General features: G+C 35.2%; 2 protein-coding genes across 2 annotated transcripts in view; both read left to right on the top strand.

Moving 5' to 3' along the window:
* The window catches only part of LOC18446103 (beta-1,2-N-acetylglucosaminyltransferase II), a 41,928-nt gene that overhangs the window by 23,135 nt on the left and 5,089 nt on the right, over positions 1 to 13,704 (top strand). The gene's annotated exons all lie outside the window — the stretch shown is intronic.
* SVR7 (pentatricopeptide (PPR) repeat-containing protein) lies at positions 8,949 to 11,162 on the top strand. Its single transcript, XM_006856207.4, has one exon. The coding sequence runs from the start codon at positions 8,978 to 8,980 to the stop codon at positions 11,063 to 11,065; it is 2,088 nt and encodes a 695-aa protein (XP_006856269.3). The 5' UTR covers positions 8,949 to 8,977; the 3' UTR covers positions 11,066 to 11,162.

The raw sequence follows: 13,704 nt of genomic DNA, 5'->3' as shown, positions 1-13,704 counted from the left end.
GGCGCATAACCTACAGTCCCAGGTACTATTTTTCGTTTTATTGATGTTAATTTACAGTAACTTTGATATTGTACTCTGTCATTCACGTATATCTTGCTGTAAATTTTTTCTAACCTTAAATTTAGTAGTTTGAATTTTTTTTTGAACTCCATTCTCCTTTTCTCTTTCGTGATCCTTTCTTCTATTGAGTTTTTTTTTTTAAACCCAATAGGTGAACACATTTCTTAAAGAAACATTATTCTCTTTAAGATATTCTCCGCTCTCTGAGATATTCTCTACTTATCCATTTTTTAAAGATATTATCTGCTTATCCCTTTTAAGATATTTTTTCCTTATCCTATTTTGTCTCTCAAATATTCTCTGCTTATCGCTTTTAAGAAATTATCAGTATCGAAAGGAGAAAGAAAAACTTTGAACCAATCCAAAACTCTATTATCTTCTCTCTATATAAAGATTAAAAAAAAAAAAATTTCCTATTTCCCCATTTTTTGGGTTCGGTTGTTGAAACCGCATTTTTTGTCTTGCCTTCATTATTTACTCTTTCTCTCCAATTCAGTGAATATCAGTAAAATTCACTGAAATTTCAAGAGAACTTAGTTGTTTGATTTTGAATACCTCCATCTTGCAACCTCACAAATTCAAGAATTTTTGTGAAACTCACTCCAAGATGTAAAAAGCAGAATGCAACTAAAAGTTAGTCAGTAGCCATCAGCAGTGCAGAAGTGTTGAACGAATGAGCATCATCATAGAAAAATTTATCCAATCAGCAGTGCAGAATTTCGATGTTGTTTTTGACATCATACTGTTGCTCAATATCAAGAGATCTTTCGTCTTTTATTGTAGAGAGAAAGATAGAGCTATTGCTGGAGTTTTAGAGAGTTAAAACTCTTGATATTTTTAGAGAGAGACACAAAATTGTTGTTGTAATTTTAGAGAGAGCGACAAAGAGACACATAACTACTGTAAAAAATTAGTAACTAAAAAAAATAATAATAATAAAAAGTTTGTAAAGACTGCCCAAAATTCTTATACTTTGTGCGTGGCAGCTAAGCACACATGCTTGCTTTTCTTGGGTAGTGAGAATCTAAATTTCCGTACTGTTATATACTCTTTATTGACCATGAACTGTTGAAAAGCAGTTGGCTTGCATCTTTTTTTTTTCTTCCACATTTTGTTGCTGAAAATTAGTGCATATTTTTATTGGATTATTGAAAATTATTATGCACACAACAACTATTCAAGTAAAGGTCAACATATCAATTGCATGCATTTTTTTTGTGGCTTATAATTTAGGGATTTTCTACATATTTTATTTGCATAATAACTATCATTGCATTACATAATTATTCTATGCTTTGGTCTCTTTTTTTTAAGTAAGAAAATCTCATGATCTTGATTTTGTGAATTCATTTTTGTGATTTATGCTATGCCATATTTTTGTTGAAAAATATAAAATATCATTGTAGACTCTCTTTAGAGCTAAAACATATATTTATAAAAATTAGTCTTACGCAAGAATTACACAAAGTAGATTGATGGCTTACCTTTTGATTTTCTTGCATCACAATAGTGTGACATAAATCTTTTGAGAGAATTCTTCATTGAAGTCACTGCCCATACAAGGTCAGCAATATATTGATTTGACTAGCAGATAACCCTGTTCTTAAACACAATAGAAATTTTTTTGAACTTTTAAGCATTATCTAAAAATTTAAAATGGCATCTAGGCTAGTCATGTCAGAACTGTCAAAACTTGAAAAACTCAATGGAACCAATTTTTTTATGTGGAAAAAAAAAAATAGATATATTCTCTTCCAAGATAGGATTGATTATGTCTTAGATACATAACCACCAGTTTTAGAGCCTAATGCCAATGGTTAAGCTAGAAAGCAACTTGACAAGTGGTTAGAAAATGATAAAGTAGCTAGGACTACTATGTTAAGCTTTATGGAAGATGATTTAATTAGAGTATTTGAGGATCACACCACAACTCAAAGTATGATAGGTGCCATATCTGAAAAGTATGGGACCACGTTTGAGACCCATATGCAATTGTTGATAGAAAAAGACAATTCTTACAGAATGAAAGAATCAGACTCAGTGACCGAGCATGTCAATAAAATGACAGTGTCTCGCAAAGGACCTTACTGCAACCGGGAATCCAGTCACCAACCGCATGCAAATGTCCATTGTCCTTAACAGTCTCCCTCTATCTTGGGAGCCTGTTGTAATTGCATTGAACTATTCTGCACAAGGGATAACCATGTTAAATCTTCCCATGCATCTCAGTATTGAAGATGAGAGAAGAATGACGAAGAAGTCACATGAGTTACACTTTGCCCAAAATTCATCTTCTTAGATCCCCAAGAAACCCTACAATAATAAAAATAATAATAGGTATAAAAGAATAAGGTTGAGAAGATCTGTTTTTATTATAAGGAAATTGGACACATCGAGTTTAATTTTCCTAAGCTGAAAAACAAAAATAGGAACCAAAATAACAACCTGTTTGAAATAATCAAAATAAAAGAAAGAATTTGATATGCGTAATCCTAGAATCAATAGTTGTCGACCATGACCTGAGAAATTGGTGGGTCGACTCAGCTTCCACTCGACATGTCTCGAGGATTAATGACGGATTCACAGAATTGAAGGAGATTGCAACCGGTAACCAACAAATTTATATGGGAAATGACATCTATTGTGATGTACTTGGTGTCGGTACTTTCAAGCTGTGTTTATCAGGAGGAACAAATCTCATATTGATTGATACTTTGTATGCACCGAATATGAGGCGCAATTTGATTTCTGTTCCTATGCTAGACTACAAGGGTTATGAAATAAGAATCAGGTCTGGTCGGGTCACCATTGGGAAGCATACTAAAGTTGACGATCTGTACCAACTGAATATTAATGAAAGTTCATCATTTTCTGATTATTTTGATGCTTCTTTTGATGCTTTTGTGTGCATGGATGATCCATATTTATGACACTTAAGATTAGGATATATAAATAAAGACAGAATGAATCAAATGGTTAAAAGAGGCTTGCTCTCCAATTTAGGAGAAATTGTGTTCAAAATATACGAGTCATGTATTTCTGGTAAATTAACTAAGAAGTATTTCTCTAAAGGGAAAAGGTCTAGTGAACTACTTAGTATTATTCACTGTGATATATGCGGCCCATTAAATGTAAAAACATAAAGAGGTATGAAATATTTCATAACATTTATAGATGATTTTCACGTTATAGGTATGTATACCTAATTAGTAAAAAATCAGATGCATTAGAAACATTTAAAGAATATAAAGCTGAGGTGGATAATTAGTTAGGTAAACATATTAAAATTCTTTGAACAGATAGGGGAGGTGAATATTGCTCTCCCTTATTTACCAAATTTTATAAGGAGCATGGTATAATTCACCAAACAACTAAAATGATGTAGCTGAAAAGAGAAATAGAACTCTAATGGACATGATTAGGTCCATTGTGAGCCATTCAAATTTATCACTTCATTTTTTGGGTGAGGCTCTCAACACTGCAATGTATATTATTAATCTTGTCCCAACTAAATCTATAGACTTGACCCCATATGAATTATAGATAGGATTGGGAGCCATTCAAATTTATCACCTCATTTTTTGGGTGAGGCTCTCAACACTGCAATGTATATTATTAATCGTGTCCTAACTAAATCTATAGACTTGACCCCATATGAATTATAGACAGATAGAAAACCTGACTTTACTATCTTGAAAGTTTGGGGCTCTTGGGCACATGTGCTTATACCACCAAAAAATAGAGATAAATTACAAAGTAAAACTATAAAATGTTATTTTATATGCTATTCAGAAAATTCTAATGGGTATAAATTCTATAACCATGATACTAGATCATTAGTAGAGAGTCGTGATACTCATTTCTTAGAAAATATAAACGATGAAATTATTTTAAATAAGCATGTTGACTTACATGAAATTGATAAAGATAATCTGGAAGACTCTATCTCTCAGACTCCCTCTACATTTGATGAGAATGATTCAATTGAATCAAGTATATCAGACATGCCTAAAAGAATTAGAGCCCCACCTACGATTTTAGAATAATTTTATGTATTTATGAATAAAGATAATTATTCTTCAATGAGTGATGATACAATAGATGAACCTCAAAGCTACAGTGAAACTATTAGCTCATATGACTCAATTGAGTGGACTCAAGCTATGAATGATGAACTTGATTCTATTAAAAGAAATCAAGTTTGGGAGTTGGTTGACATCCCTAAAGATAGAAAAGCCATCGGTTGCAAATGGGTCCTAAAAAAAAAGCTGAATGCAAATGGATCTATTGATAAATATAAAGCTAGGTTGATAGCTAAAGGATTTACCCAAAAAGAGGGTGTAGATTATGTAGAGACTTATTCTCCTGTAGTAAAATTTTTATCTCTTAGGATCATCCTAGCATTAATTACATATTATGATCTAGAATTATTTCAAATGGATGTCAAAACAGCTTTCTTAAATGAAGAATTAAAGGAAGATATATATATGAAACAACCAGAAGGATATATAATTAAAGGGCAAGAAGACAAAATATACAAACTTAAGAAATGTTTATATGGTCTAAAACAGTCTAGACAATGGTACTTTACTTTTCATAATGCAAGCACTAAAATTGGTTGTATAGCCAATAGGTTAGACTATTGTGTATATGTCTGAAATAATGGGAGAAATTTTGTTATATTATTACTATATGTGGATGATATTTTGCTAGTCGGTAATGATATTGGCATGATTAACTATACCAAATCATGGCTAAGTTCCCATTTTGAGATGAAAGATATGAGAAAAGCTTCATATGTAGTGGGCATTAAGATAACAAGAGATAGAAGTTCAAGACTTTTATGTTTATCTCAAGAAAATTATTTAAAAAGTGTTTTAAAAAGATTTAAGATGGAAAATTGCAAGCTCATAGATACACATGTTTGTAAAGGCTTAAAATTGTCAAAAAAAATGTGTCCATTAAATGATAGTGACAAATCTGAAATGGAAAGAATTCCATATGCTCAAGCTGTAGGATGCATAAATTATGTCATGTTGTGTACAAGACCTGATTTGAGTAATGCATGTGGTCTTGTAGGTAGATTTCAGAGTAATCCTGGGATGGCTCATTGGAAAGCCGTAAAAAAGATACTCAAATATATTTAGAAAATTAAAATTTGCAAGTTGTGCTTCCAGGCTGATAACTTAGAGATTACTGTGTACTCTAATGCTGACTTTGCAGGAGACCCAAATGATAGAAAATCAATCTCAGGATTTATATTCATCTTTGGAGGTGGTTGTGTTTCTTGGTCTAGCAAGAAACAAGATTGTATAACTCGGTATATTATCGAAGCCGAGTATATTGCTTGTAGCATTGCTACAACTTATGCCATCTGGATTAAATGCTTCATAAATGTTTTGAAGTTGGATATAGCCGACAGACCTGTTAAATTTTTTTGTGATAATCAGGCTGCTATCTCATCAATTAGAAATGGAGTTTATAGTTCCAAGGGTAAGCATATTGAAATTGATTATCATTATATTTATGATATTATTGAAAAGAATGAAATAACTGCAAGTTATTTGTCATCTTCAGATATGATTGCAGACCCTTTAGCAAAAGGATTGAGTGCAGAAATATTATCAAAGCATATAGCTTTAATGAGACTTAAAAATATGTAAGCCAGGAACTCCCAAATGGGATATTTCTTTTGATATCTTGATCATGAGAGGAAAAATCGCATGAGCGTGAAAAACCCTATGACATGACTTTGGATATTTTTTGTTATGAGATGTATAACCTTCACTAGTGTGACAAGCCTCATGACAAGGATATGCTCATTAAGTGGTCTTATATCAATATACCTGGCCCTCATGGGCAAGTGGGAGATGTTGGTATGTATGGGTGGCCATGAGGCCCTCATACATGCTACTTTTTTTCTCTTTAATCTTTATCATAAATATTATGTTTATCACTAAATAAGGGTCTTTTTTAGATAGAGAAGAGTCATCATCTAACGGGTAGATGATAACTACCCACCTCCCATGACTATAAGCCACGTTTCTCAGAGTTTTCAGGAGAAAACCGAACGTTGGAAAACGACCTCCTCCATCCCTTTATAACTAGGCCTTTCATGGCCATGGAGAGGTCTATGTAGAGACGCTTTGAGTTCTCATTATTCAGGAAAATCCTCCACACTGTGATCCTTAATGTCACGATACCGCCAACAAATTTTGGGAGTTTGGGGTCCATTTCTTCCCACATAATCCAATAAAAAAATAGTTATCTCATTCCCAATGCAATGTGCCAGGAGCCTCCCCCCTTTCTCATTCTCTCCAATGGAGTGAGCCATGAGTCAAAGCTCCCTCGAACATTAAGCCCTAACACCGTAGCTCTTTCTCCACCATATTTCCAAATCTCTCTTTCTCTCTTCCCTAAATAAAATGTAACTTTCTTTTAACTTTCACTTGCAACCATTTCGCTCAAAGTATATGATTTTACAAGTCAGGCTTGCCACATCATCAAAAATGGAGCTAAAACCATTACTTTCTATCTACTCTCTTCTCTCTCCATCTATTACTAATCCATGGGCCTAAGTTCTCTTTAAGAACAATTATGTTTCCCTCCCATAGATCTACTCAATCTACACTATTCTTTAATAGAAAAGGTTTATATAATGTTGCAACCTTAAAATGCAGAATTAAAAGTGCACTTCAAAATCCATCATAAAAGTATGTTTGGATGTTGGAAAACCCTCTAATTGATTATCTCAACATCGAGATATATGAATATGGAGAAAAAAAAAATTTGAGTCTGCGAAATAGTGTATCTTACAACGCATTATCTGGACCATCAATTTTCAAGATTTTCATATGTTTATATATCTACTTGATTTAAACTAGAGTTGTAAATTTTATAATTAGAGATGAAAATAGATTCTCAAGCCATCCTAATAGTTTCTTATATCAAAATGGTATTTATGATAAACTTTAGAAATGCCCCTTAATTGGATTGTTTAAGGTTGCAACCTTATACAAACCACACCCTTCTTTAATATTTAATTTTTATAATTATTGATAAGAAAATAAATATTATCGATATATAAACCGATGTGCATTACTCAAGGTTTAAAAAAACGCTAGGCAGCCAGTCTGGCGCCAAACACCGAACGTCTAAGTATGCGCCCGAGCCCAGAACCTCTTGAGTTCAAATGACCCCTTTTGCCCTTTTGGGCTAATTTAAAAATCGAAAAACTCCTTACAAGTGGCACTGGGCCCGTCAAGCCTACCTAGGTACAACCGTCCGTGTAAGCCACCTAGGTCAAGGGGCATGGTTTTTTTGTTGAGGCTGCCTAGGCACGGACCGTTTTTTTAAAACCTTGGCCTTACTTTGAGGGGCCGTTTGGGTACCTGGAAATCTATTATATAATAATAGATTATAAGGAAATATGACATTTCCACTATTTGGGTACACTTAATAGTAAGAAAATGGAAAGAGATTACGTGAGATTTCTCCAAAAATCTGGAAATCCATTTACGCGCGATGATAGGTGAAAATCTATTACGATAGTGACGGGTAATTTTGAGAAATCTTTCGCGTGCCTTTTTGCCTACCCTATCCCTGATTAAATTTTTTTTCTAAGCCCTCTCTCTTCATAATAACTAGGTGATCCCTCCTTTTTAAGCTCGTCCCCTTATCTAGGTGATCCCTCTCTTTTTAAGCTCGTCCCCTTATCTGAAGGCATCAGCTGTCATATAAAAATAAAAATAAAAAAATAAAAATTAGTAATCAATGATAAATTACACGACACAATCATAATAAAAAATTTCATACAACATAATGTGATCCCTCCCTTTTTAAGCTCGTCCCTTCATATAAAGGCATCAGTGTCATATAAAAACAAAATAATAAAAATAAACAAAAGTAATCAATGATAAATTACACAACACAATCATAATAAAAAATTTCACACAACATAATCCTCATAAGAGATTACTGAAATCTCAATTGAAATAACATACCTACTCTCCTCTAATACCTCAAAATTTTATACTGCAATTACCAAACCTTATAGTTTACTGATCAAACTCTCGTATCCTACAGATTTTGAATTTAGTATCATAAATTTATTGTTTATTGGAAATTATATAGCGAGACATTTGAAAGACTTCTATAAAAAATAAATAAAAATAAGGCTTATCATAAAAAATCATGTTATTCCAATCATATTGTTTCAATGACTTATCATGTTGAAATCAATGTCATGTTAGAAAATGGTACAAGTTTTTATTAGAAAATCTTTTTAGAATGACGATAATGTTATTATTAGAAATCTTTTTGGAATGGTATGATGATGATTTGAATTCAGTATTTTAGTGGAATTTTTTGATAAAAAAGAAAGAAATGATAATTCTACATTTTAGTGGAATTTTGTGACAAAAAGGAAAGAAATAAGTGGAATTTTGTGATAAAAAAGAAAGAAATGATAATTCTACATTTTAGTGGAATTTTGTGACAAAAAGAAAAGAAATAATAGTTTATAGGTACGTGCTAATAAAATGTTGGTAATGTATTTTTTTTATTTCTTCTAGACATAGCCGAACAACAACAATGTATTTCCTAAATTCATCTAAATACTACTAACAAAAATTTCATCTAAATACTACTAACAATCCATTTATAGGTACGGTATTACGCCTCTAATATAATTCACATACAATATAATAGCCAAACCTCCCCGATTATTTAGGGCCTCAGCCTTATAGAAATCAATATGAACCCATCAATCTTGTCCACATATAAACCGATGTGCCCTAGTTTGATTGTTTAGGGCCTCGGCCTTATACAAATCAATATGAAGCTATCAATCTTATCGCGATATAAACCGATGCGCCTTCATTTTCTCTGGAGACTCGGAGAAGTCGGAGAGAGGGAGATGTCTTTTCCCATGGCTAGTGCTCACCTCCACTCCCAATCTCTCTCTGATTTCCTAGGGCACCCATTCTTTCAATCTCTTTTTCTCTCTAGAAAAATTCCGCAAAAGACCAATTCCTTCTTGCCCTTTAGGCTCCCTTCTCACTCTAAACCGCCAAAACTCCACTCCATTTCTCAAACTCAAAGCTCCGATCCTGACCCACAAGCAAAATCGCAATCCACAGTTCCTAAACCATCTCAGTTGAGAAAGAACTCAATTTGGGTGAACCCAAACAGAGCCAAATCATCGAATGTGCAGTTAAACAGGTACGCCCATCTCTGTAAACTCTCTGAATCATTGAACTCCCTTGACCCAATGCAAGAAAACTCCATTTATGAGATTTTAAGTACTTTGGGTGAAAACCCAGATGAGAGAGAAGCTGTAATGCTTCTTAACGGTATAGAAAACTGGAAAGTTGCACTTCTCTCTCTTAGGTATTTCCAAGAGAGGATTAAACCCAAGAGGGAGGTCGTTCTTTACAATGTAACTTTGAAGGCTTTAAGGAAAGCTAGAGAGTGGGAGGAAGCCGATAAATTGTTGAATGAAATGGTATCAAAAGGGATTAATTTCGATAATATAACATTCTCCACCATTATAAGCTTTGCTAGGCTCTGTAGTTTACATCATAAAGCGGTTGAGTGGTTTGAGAAAATGGACCAACTTGGTTGTGTTCCGGATATTGTTACATATTCAGCCATGATCGATGCTTATTGGCGGGCAGGCTTTGTAGACAAGGCCATGGCTTTGTATGATCAATCAAGGAGAGAGAAATGGCGTTTAGACACTGTAACATTCTCAACAATTATCAAAATGTACGGGATGACTGGTAATTTTGATGGCGCGTTGAATGTTTATGAGGAGATGAAGGCTTTAGGAATTAAGTGTAATTTGGTTATCTATAACACATTATTGGATGCTATGGGAAGAGCTGGGAGACCATGGCAAATGAAAAATATTTATAAGGAGATGAATGACTCAGGTTTTGTACCTAGTGCAATTACTTACTCTGCTCTTATTAGGGGATATTCGAGGGCTCGCTATGCTGAAGATGCGCTATTGGCCTACAGAGAGATGAGAGAGAAAGGATTTCCAATGGATGTGGTTTTATATAACTGTGTTTTATCAATGTGTGCTGATTTGGGTTGTGCTGACGAAGCGATTGAGATTTTCAAAGAACTCGAGAATTCAGAGGATTGTAAGCCTGATAGTTGGACCTTTTCATCATTGATTACTATATACTCATGTAGTGGGCAAGTTTCAGAGGCTGAGAATATGTTGAATAAGATGGTGGGAGCTGGGTTTGAGCCTAATATCTTTGTTTTGACATCTCTAGTTCAGTGTTATGGAAAAGCTAAAAGGACTAATGATGTTGTGATGACTTTTAATAAAGTTTTAGAGATGGGTTTGAGCCCAGATGATAGGCTTTGCGGTTGTTTATTATCAGTAATGTCACAAACGCCGAAGAAAGAGCTTGATGTTTTGATGGACTGTCTAGAGAGGGCTAACACCAAACTAAGCTCTGTTGTGAAGCTCATAGTGAGAGATGAATTGGAGCAAGGTATCCTCAAACAAGAGGTTGGTGATCTCTTTTACAATTTAGGAGAGGAGACGAGGAAGGCTTACTGTAATTGTTTGATTGATTTGTGCGTGAACCTTGACTTGTTAGACCGAGCCTGTGAGCTACTTGAGTTGGGTCTCTCTCTAGAAATCTATACGGGTATTCAATCGAAATCCCCAACGCAGTGGTCTTTACATGTGAGGAGTCTCTCTCTTGGGGCTGCTCTCACTGCCTTGCATGCTTGGATGAATGATTTGTCTCGAGCTTTGGAGAGCGGAGAGGAGTTTCCCCCATTGCTTGGCATTCATACTGGTCATGGCAAACATAAGTACAATGACAGTGGTCTAGCCACTGTATTTGAGTCTCATTTAAGAGAGATAAATGCTCCTTTCCATGAGGCCCCAGATAGGGCTGGTTGGTTCTTGACCACAAAGGTTGCAGCCACATCATGGTTGGAATCTAGAAATTCTCCTGAACCAGTTGTTGCTTAGGCAATTGATTTTCATGGTTGGATCTTTGGATGTGAGAGATGTGGTAATTTTTTCAGATTTTTCTTTGTATATGGAATATATAAACTTGGTTCTTTTTTATTTTGCTTTGATGGGATTTTGCGGCTCATCTGGCCTTGTTTCTTCTTCTACTTATCGCTTTCATGATATTTATAAACTGTCAAAGAAGTAGCATGTTTCTGTTAGTCTTAGGGGTTCACAGCACCCACATAGCTTTCATTCTAGGATCTGGGCATCATTTGAGTAAGTTATTCTAGTATTCAGGTACATCCTCTTTGAGACGAACAACTAGAGTGAAATAAATTATTTTGGAAGACCTCCAGTAGTACTGTGGTATTAATAGCTGTTATGAGATTTTGCCCAAAAAACGATAGCTGTTAATGAGCATGACTCTATCTTTGGTTTTTATAAGTACCATAATTGTCGTTTTAGCTAAAATGTGAGAACCGAGAAACGACTTTCATCTGAGGTAAGAAATTACCATTATTGTTTCTTTTCATTTAGTTTTGTTGGATATGCTTGCATCACCTGTTTTAAAACTTAAACTGTAAGTGTTCATGATTTGCTTATACTTATGGAACAGACAAAATGTGTTGTATGCTTTTCCATCAGAGTAGTCAAGAAAATAAAATGGTATCTAGTAATCAAGGTTTTGAAAAGCACTAGACAGTGGCTGGGTGGCTGGGATGTTGGCAATCTAGGTGGGATGTAGCTGTGTATGCGAGTTCCTTAGTTTTGAGGCACCTGAAGCGTACATATATGCATGATGCGCCCACCTAAGCAGTGTATGGGCCGCACATGTGGGCAAATCACACCATGAAATGCACCCGTGTATGCGGACCTTGCTTGTGAGTGGCAATAATGCCCATGTGCAGGGACAAAAAATCTTTTCCCCCAAAAAGGTTGTGAAATGTTTTTTCTTTTTCTTTTTACTTTGGGGAGGGCGTTATATGCGAGTGCATCGCACCAAGTGGTGTGATGTTTATGCAGACCTTACATTCATGGAAACTTGCTTGTGGGTAAACATGGGTGAAAAGTCTTTCCCCTCAACTAGTGAACAAGGAAGAGCAAACCTACAACTGCGGTCGCAGGGGATGTGGGATGGAATGAGCGAACAGGGGTGTAGCTTTGTGAGCTGAGGTTGTTTTCCAAATTCCAATACATTAAAGGGATGGGTGTGGTTTTCAGAGAGTGTAGCCAATATGCAGGAAATCCATTACAAACCCTGCCAGCCTATGCCTTGCATTCTCTTCTTTGATGGGTTGGATTCCATTGCTACTCAAAAAGAGAGCAGCATTGGAGATGCTGTGGTGGTGGCACATCGAGTACCGACAATGCTTTCCCAAAAGCTATGACGAGCTCCATGTCATCACACCTTCAGTTGACTCCAGTTTGTGAAGAAGCTGATATGGGTATCAAGGCAAACTATGTGGATTGCAATTTTTTCTGTTTTTTTGGATAAATGATGTGGATGGCAATTTTGAGATGACAATATGTATCCGTGGTAGACCATGTTGTATAAGTTGATTGGAAGAAAGAGGTTTCTGGCCTAAATAATTTTATGGCTGATGCGCTTAGTCGACAATCATATTTTGTATTCTGGCACTTGAAATGTATTTGGGTGTTTGTCGTGGGAGTTGCCAAGTGGATGAAACATATCCAGTCTTCAATGTTCAAGATCAATTCGTGTTCCATGGTGATGTCGAATCGACAGAGTCAAGACTTCTCCTACTCTGGGAGGATGATTGCAAATCAAGAGAGGCTGATTTGGATTTTTAAATTTATTTTTATAATTTCAGTTTTCAGGATGCTGATGGCTTTTTATTTGTTATTAGGTTCAATTTTTAGTTATTGTAGCATTGGGTTCGAAAAGAGATTTGATTATTTGTGATGGAATGGGTAGCAAAGTGTTTGCTTTCTAATAGGAAGGCTGTTTTCTAATAGGAAGGTTGTGAATATGTCCCACTATCTTAAAACTAATGATTTTTGGGAAGGTTCACTTTCGGTGGTGTGGGTGGCTTGAGATTGTTTGGTTAGAATTTCTTTGAAGTTGGAAACATAATGTAGAGATCTAAAGGAGTAGGATGAGAAAATATGCAGGTCTAAGAGAAACAATCCTACAAAAGCAGAACTCGGAATAGAGAAAATAGGTGAGTCCTCGAAAGTTGGGAATTTGATAGAGAATGCATGAAGTCCAAGGTTGGGAGATATAGGGAGAAAAATAGTGGAAGAGATGGGTTGGTGCGGTAGGGAGAGAGAGGGCCTTACATAGTTACCGAAATCTCTCCTCAGACCCCGTGATTCTAGTTCCGAAATCCGTTTCCACGTTTCCGTTAAGTGCTCCACGGAAACTGTTTTTTTGAACCAACGAAACTTGATTCTTTTACTTCGGAATCTCGATTCCGTACCTAGGTGGAAACCTGTTTTTTGAAACATTAGAAACTCAATTCCTTAATTTCGGAATCTCGATTCCTCACATATGTGGAAACCTACTTTTGGAACCAAGGAAACTCGATTCCTTAATTTCGGAATCTTGATTCAACATTTCTTTTAAAAATATTTTTTGGAGCCAAGGAAACTCGATTCTTTAGTTTTTGAACCTCGATTCCTTAATTTCGGAA

The sequence above is a fragment of the Amborella trichopoda genome, chromosome 10 (assembly GCF_054954075.1).
Source record: "Amborella trichopoda isolate Santa Cruz 75 chromosome 10, AtrichopodaSantaCruz75HAP2 v2.0, whole genome shotgun sequence".
Taxonomy (NCBI): Eukaryota; Viridiplantae; Streptophyta; class Magnoliopsida; order Amborellales; family Amborellaceae; genus Amborella; species Amborella trichopoda.
Note: the sequence above shows the minus strand (reverse complement) of the source record. Positions and strands in the feature narration are given on the sequence as shown.